This window comes from Fragaria vesca, linkage group LG4 (genome assembly GCF_000184155.1).
Source record: "Fragaria vesca subsp. vesca linkage group LG4, FraVesHawaii_1.0, whole genome shotgun sequence".
NCBI lineage: Eukaryota > Viridiplantae > Streptophyta > Magnoliopsida > Rosales > Rosaceae > Fragaria > Fragaria vesca.
In genome coordinates this window covers 15,000,720-15,008,504 of record NC_020494.1, presented here as the reverse complement: position 1 = coordinate 15,008,504, position 7,785 = coordinate 15,000,720, and the positions used below count along the sequence as shown (strand labels likewise).

General features: G+C 39.1%; 1 protein-coding gene across 1 annotated transcript; it reads left to right on the top strand.

Annotated features, from left to right (window-relative positions):
* Nucleotides 1–2,321: 2,321 nt before the first annotated feature.
* LOC101306620 (ABC transporter B family member 11-like) lies at nt 2,322–7,785 on the top strand. The gene is made up of 12 exons (XM_004297019.1): nt 2,322–2,621; nt 2,968–3,022; nt 3,123–3,298; nt 3,384–3,605; nt 3,680–3,918; nt 4,066–4,591; nt 4,820–5,093; nt 5,240–6,054; nt 6,169–6,435; nt 6,548–6,811; nt 6,899–7,192; nt 7,315–7,785. Exons 1-12 carry the CDS (start codon nt 2,322–2,324, stop codon nt 7,666–7,668), a joined length of 3,786 nt encoding a protein of 1,261 aa, XP_004297067.1. The 3' UTR covers nt 7,669–7,785.

Here is a 7,785-nt window from a genome sequence, read left to right as displayed (position 1 = left end):
GAAGTACGGCGGTGAGGTTTTGTTGGTTGCAGAGGGAAGGAGAAGGATTTGGTTGGAAAGCGATGGTGCGATGTGGGGACCCGCATCGAGGCTTATAAAGGGGGTGAACCGTAACGTCTTTTCAATCAGTAGCCGTAATGAGGAGACGCGATGACGACCGAAACGTCAGCGCGTTTCGAATTTCAAACAGTTGTAATGATGAAGGGAGGCGACGATGCCGAAACGTCAGCACCTTTTGAATTTTGAATTCCAGTAACATACTCATTAAGGCCTTTTCGCTTATCCGTTGCGAAATGAGTTAAGCTCAAGGCCTAGGGGGCAATGTTTGAGCTTAGCAGGGATTTTGGTCCAAGACTCGCTATATAGTTTTGGATAATATTTGGGCCAGTACCTGTGGCCTTTTTTTAAATATGAAGCCCATGTGGGGTGGCGAGATATGACAGCGCGCGAGGTAGAGTTTTGCAAGGACTCTGATACCCCACGGGGTTCGTTGCTTCGCGAGATCCTAGTTTCAGTTCGCGTAGGAGTCTACAGTGCTTGGCGAGCGGGAACCGTGAACTAATATTTGCATTTATAGGCATGAACTCGGAGGCTTGTGATTGTCACCAATATATGATGACTGCTATGAGAATTGCCTCTGGTCTGGTTTTAATGATAAGAAGAAGAGGACCCAAGTTGGTCTGCAAGTAAGTTTGTTTCTATTCATTAGTTCCCTAATCTTATTTTCATAGACTTGGCATTAGTATGATCTTCATGTTCAGGGGCGGATCTAGGTACAAGCACCATGGGACTTAAGTCCCACCCAAATATTTTGGGGAAAAAAATTACTACTTATAGTTATCATTAATTTTATGGTGTGATTGTAAGATTGTTTAGCTTAAGTCCCACTCAAATTCCTTCATCTTGTACAATTACTAATCAAATATTTTTTGGGATAGTCTAACTCAAGTCCTAGCTAGCATTGACGTGATCCAAGTGCCTAACGTACACTTAATTTCATTTTTGTTAAAGAAAGAGATAAGTTTCTCTATCTTCTCAAAAAAGATATACGTTTATGTTGTCTATAAGTTTCTCTATCTTCTCAAAAAAGATATACGTTTATGTTGTCTGTTGTCTTCTTTTCTTCCTTGCCATACCCTTGTCACACAACATCGGTGAGGACGCGAGGTTGTCGGTCTTATTGAAATGCTTATTTAGTTTTTTTTTGTTACGTCTAAAGTATTTTATGAATTAAACAAACATTAGAGTGGTAAAGGCCCACTATCCTTTATGACTAGGTTTATCTTTATTTTCAATCTATAAATTTCTCTAGCACCGTCAAAAATATTTTCCTACTAAAAATCCAAGTCCCACCCGATTACGATTCCTGGATCCGCCCCTGTTCATGTTATTAGTATGCTTGTGTATGAGTTGGTCACTGATGCTGTACAAAGGTCCCAGCTTTTCTTTCGGGCATCAACATAGTACAATATTGAAGATGCTGTGAACACAAAGGCCAAAAGTTAATAATAAGGGAAAATCGTCATCTATGGCACTTTCGGCTAAAGGATATATCACTGAGATTGCACAAAGGACATATAATAAGATTTATAAGAGGAATTGTTACATATATCTAATTTCTGATACAATCATATGTCATATATGACAAATGATTAAATTTCTGATACTATATGTGGCAAAGATGATGATTAGTACAATAGAGTAATTGACCACTGGTGTGTAGAGCCATGCATGTAGTCCCAAACCAGGATCTGAGACCGGCTGCATTGTAATTTCCAAGCAGCAGATTTACCAACTTACCTACTGAAGTGATATTCATCCTGTAACCGAAATGATATTACGTGTAACCAATCACAGAACTAGAATGGTATTTCAATCATATAACTAGTATTATTGTTATTATTTTAGTGGATAATTTGAATGTTACTAAGCATCTGTATCTGCCGTTTGTGACCGGCCGGCCCTTTGATGTGCTTGCTTATAAAGCAATGCCTGCATGGAATGCAACAATTCATCAACTCATATTCAGAAAAAAGTGGTAATAGTCCTTTGCACTACTTTTGACATTTTATGTTCCCTGCAACATACTTAAGCTGCAAACTTGGTGTGTGTTTTGTTATGCCATCTCTTATGTGTCCCTCTTTTTAGCATGCATAACTGCATAAGTAGGTGCTTGGTTTCTTTCTCTTAGTCTTTCATCATTTAAATTTCTGTTTTATGTTAGTTACTCTCTTTTAGTTCAGACAACATTTTTTATTTATTAGTTTTTTGTCTTGCAGCTGTGATATCATCACCGAAGTTTTCTGCAGTTCTGTGAGAACATGGCTGAGGAGAGTGGAGATGCAATCACCAAGCAGGACACAGCATCAGCAGTGTCGGAGCGTTCCAAAGAAAACCGACAAGATATAAGCAAGAGCAAGGAGGATGGAACTAAAACAGTACCACTTTACAAGCTTTTCTCCTTTGCTGATTCCACGGATTACCTACTAATGTTTGTTGGTACTATCGGTGCTATTGTTAATGGACTCTCTATGCCTCTACTGATCCTAGTCATGGGAGATATGATTACTTCTTTTGGAGAAACTGGAAATGACAAGAGAGAGTCTGCTGTAGTTTCTAAGGTGAGTTCTCTCGGAATAAATCAGATATATATAGTCAATGCTGTTGATGCAATCCTGTCGATGCAACTTAGTCCACTATGCAGTATCAAAGAATAAAGCTACCTCTTCATTTATATTTATCTTATCTGGTTTCATCAGAATTTGTGTCAAATCAGCTTCAACTATTTGAGGGGGTGGGGGAGCAGAAAGAGTTATTATGGATCTCTAGTGTCTCTAGTTAATTTACTTGCCAAACCAGTTCAAGTGTTGCAAAAAGCAATATATTTTCCGCTACATTGGCTATATGTATGTAATGGTTGATGGGTTGCTATAATGAGAGCTGACATAGCAACTCCACTATCCTCAGGTGGCTCTGAAGTTCATTTACTTAGCTTTTGGGGGTGCTGCTGCAGCCTTTCTGCGTAAGTACATTGCCACCCCTGCTAAACTAAAACTATCCATCTCTGCTTAATAAATAGTTTGGCATAATGGAAACTGAAATACTTGATTTTTGTGTGCCAGAAATGTCTTGCTGGATGATCACTGGAGAGAGACAGGCTGCAAGGATTAGAAGCTTATACTTGAAAACAATATTAAGGCAAGATGTCGGTTTTTTTGATAAAGAAACCACCAGTGGGGAAATCATTGGAAGGATGTCAGGTGATACTGTGCTCATCCAAGAGGCAATGGGAGAGAAGGTATATACATGATGCAAGAAAAGGCCTCTATGACTTGGCTATCTTCTCCTACAACACTAAAGTTTATTCACTTTTCTTAGTGCAGATAGGAAGTTTTATCCAGTTAGTTGCAACATTTATAGGTGGTTTTGTTATAGCATTTTCTGAGGGATGGCTTCTCACTCTTGTCATGCTATCCTCTATTCCCGCTCTTGTGTTCTCTGGTGCTGTCATGAACCATTTCATAGTGAAATTGGCGTCTCGTGGACAAGCTGCATATTCAGGAGGAGCAAGTGTGGTAGACGAGACAATTAGTTCGATCAGAACTGTATGGATACTTGTCTTACAATTGTGTAAATCTTCTCTTTCTATGCAATTACCAATGGCTGGTTCCTCATGCAGGTGGCATCATTCACTGGGGAGAAGCAAGCTATATCTAATTACAACAACTCATTGCATAAGGCTTACAAGTCCGGTGTACAAGAGGGTTGGGCGTCTGGTTTGGGTTTTGGTGTGCTTATGCTTGTGGTATTTTGTACTTACGCCTTGGCTGTATGGTTCGGTGGAATAATGATACTTGAAAGAGGATATAAGGGAGGAGATGTCATGACAGTAATTTTTTCTGTGTTAATTGGCTCAGTGTAAGTTGCACTGTATGAAATTTACGTGTATATACTCCGCAAAAATGGGATCCTCAAAACTTACTGACCAGTCCCTTCCCCCTTCACTACGTTCGATATTTGATGTTGCAAAATTTAGGCAATGTGATAGTCTTGCTAAATTTTCAGGTCTCTTGGGAAAGCATCTCCATGTATAAGTGCATTTGCTCCTGGACAAGCGGCAGCTTACAAGATGTTTGAGGCAATTAATAGAAAGCCGAAGATAGATGTGTATGATATTAATGGGCGAGTTTTACAAGATATTTGTGGAGACATAGAACTGAGGGATGTTTATTTTAGTTATCCCACAAGACCTAATGAACAATTATTCAATGGATTTTCACTCTCAATACCTAGCGGTTCAACTGCTGCTTTGGTTGGACAGAGCGGAAGTGGTAAATCAACTGTTATCAGTTTGATTGAGAGATTTTACGACCCCCAGGCTGGTGAAGTACTTATTGATGGTGTTAATCTTAAAGAGTTCCAATTAAAATGGATACGACAGAAAATTGGCCTTGTCAACCAGGAACCAGTTTTATTTACTGGTAGCATTAAAGATAATATTGCCTATGGAAAGGATGGTGCAACAACTGAGGAAATAAGGGCTGCAGCTGAGCTTTCCAATGCTGCAAAATTCATAGATATACTACCTGAGGTATTGCCTTTTATACTTTCAGTATATTTTTCTTCATTCTTTGACTTTTTATTTTATATATGGATCTTTTATGCTTATAGTGACGTATCCTATACATTCGAAAATATATTTTAGGCTGAAATAAAAGAGTAGGATGAGGCAAAGGGGAAGCCACTAATGACAAAAGTTTTATATCATCTCAATCCTCCTCTTTTGTTGATATCTGATTTCTGTGACTGGTTAGTATAGGGAATAGACACAATGGTTGGTGAGCATGGAACTCAGCTATCTGGGGGACAAAAACAACGAATTGCTATAGCTAGAGCAATTCTGAAGAACCCGAGAATTCTACTTTTAGATGAAGCGACAAGTGCTCTTGACACACAATCTGAGAGAATTGTGCAGGAGGCACTGGACAGAGTAATGATCAACCGAACTACTGTCATTGTAGCCCACCGCTTGAGCACAGTTAGGAATGCTGACACCATTACTGTAATACATCAAGGAGCAATTGTTGAACAAGGTAATGCATTATGCACATGATATCATCATCAATTTTGCTTTATTTTCCTATCAGTAATTTCAGTTCGTTATATATATATATATATATATATATATATATATATCATCGTATTCTTAATTCATGAGTGCGTCTCCTGAATTGAGCAGGACCGCATTCTGAGCTAATTAAGGATCCTGATGGAACATATAGCCAGCTTGTAAGGTTGCAAGCAACTAGTAGCGTGTCAGAATATACTGGTCTAAATGTTGAGGTATCATCTCCAAGAAGAAGTAGTAGTCGTCACTCATTCTCAATCTCATACAGTATTCCTACTGCAAGTGGTGTCCTTGAAACAAGACCTTCAGAACTTGATATTCATGCTACAACACCATCAAAAGGGCCTCCCGATGTCTCTCTTCGTCGCCTGGCTTACCTGAACAAGCCAGAGATACTTGTGCTACTTTTAGGTACTATAGTTGCAGCGGTCAATGGAGTAATCTTCCCTATTTATGGTAGTTTGTTGTCAAGTGTAATCAAAACCTTCTTTGAACCGCCTCATGAACTCCGCAAGCACTCAAAATTTTGGGCATTGATCTTTGTTGTTCTTGGAGTGGTATCTTTCTTGGCACAATCATCAAGAGCATACCTCTTTGCCTTGGCGGGTTGCAGGTTGATAAGAAGAGTCCGAGCAATGTGCTTTGAGAAGGTGGTTTACATGGAAGTAAGTTGGTTTGATGAAGCTGAGCACTCAAGTGGTGCAATCGGGGCAAGGCTTTCTACAGATGCAGCGTCTTTAAGAGGGCTTGTTGGAGATTCTCTTGGTTTGTTGGTTCAGAATACAGCAACTGCAATTGCGGGGATGATTATTGCTTTTGGTGCAAACTGGCAACTTTCTCTTGTAATGCTTGTTCTGTTACCTTTATTAGGAGTAAATGGATATTTTCAAGTCCAGTACATGAAAGGATTCAGTGCAGATGCAAAGGTAATTTTCCAAATTTAAAAATTCTCAAACAAAATTTTACATGGAGGAGCTGATGCATGTAATATTTCAATTCCATAACTGACATATCAAATGCTGAAATTGTAATGGTTGCAGACAATGTATGAGGATGCAAGCCACGTAGCTAGTGATGCTGTGGGGAGTATTCGGACAATTGCTTCCTTTTGTGCTGAAGAGAAGGTAATTGAGTTGTACAAGAAAAAATGTGAAAGCCCTATTAAGACGGGGATACGACAAGGGCTGGTTTCTGGGATAGGTTTTGGATTATCTCTTTTCTTGCAGTTTTCAGTGTTCGCCGTAATTTTTTATATTGGAGGTCTGCTTGTTGCAGCAGGCAAGACAACATTCTCTGCTGTTTTCCAGGCAAGTTCTTCTGCCTTGTCCTGCAAACGTTTAGTAGTTGATCGAGTACTACATTGGCAACTGTTAAATAAATACTCATTTATAACATGAATTTTCCACTACGGTTATGCAGGTTTTCTTTGCTGTCACTATGGCTTCTTTTGGACTTGCTCAGTCAAGCTCCCTTGCACCTGATGTAAGTAAAGGAAAGGGTTCTGCTGCTTCAATATTCGCAATTCTTGACATGAAATCAAAAATAGACTCTAGTGATAACTCGGGCATGACAATAGAAAATGTGAAGGGAGAAATTGAATTTCACCATGTCAGTTTCAAGTATCCTAGCAGACCTAACGTGCAAATTTTCAACGATCTTTGCCTAACCATTACTGATGGCAAGGTAATGTGTCAAGTAATTATACTCTTTTTTCCATTTTCTATAGCACTACAAATATTTTGAAACTTACGGTTAAATTATGTTATTTAGACAATTGCTCTGGTTGGTGAAAGTGGAAGTGGGAAATCAACAGTGGTCTCTTTGATTCAGAGATTTTACAACCCCAACTCTGGTCACATTACATTGGATGGAATTGAAATCCAGAAACTACAGTTGAAGTGGTTGAGACAAAAAATGGGGCTGGTGAGCCAGGAGCCTATGTTGTTCAACAACACTATCCGAGCCAACATTGCATATGGGAAGGAAGGAGAGGCAACCGAGGCAGAAATTATTGCTGCTGCAGAACTTGCAAATGCTCACCAGTTCATTAGTAGTTTACAACATGTGAGTACTGAGTTAACAAGTTCTAGTAAATTATTTCGCCTATAATAACTGTTATGAACCTTTACAATAACACTGCATAAATGTTGAAGACTAATGCATGTTAGATTCTAAATACATTGCAGGGTTATGATACTGTAACTGGAGAAAGAGGGGTCCAATTGTCTGGTGGACAGAAGCAAAGAGTTGCTATTGCAAGAGCTATAATGAAGGCACCAAAGATATTACTACTAGATGAAGCCACAAGTGCTCTTGATGCTGAATCCGAACGAGTGGTTCAAGACGCACTGGACCGAGTTATGGTTGATCGAACCACAGTGGTGGTTGCCCATCGGTTATCCACAATAAAAGCTTCTGATTTGATTGCAGTGGTAAAAAATGGAGTCATTGCAGAGAAAGGGAAACATGAAAGTTTAACAAAAATCAAGAATGGAATATATGCTTCTTTGGTAGCATTACATGCAAGTGCCTCATCTTAGAGATGGAGTTCTTCATTATAAAGCAAGATGTATATGCATGTATGTCCTTTCTTTCTTGAATACAACATGATATTGTACAATGAAATTCACATAATTCTCAGTAGCTGGTGTGATCAC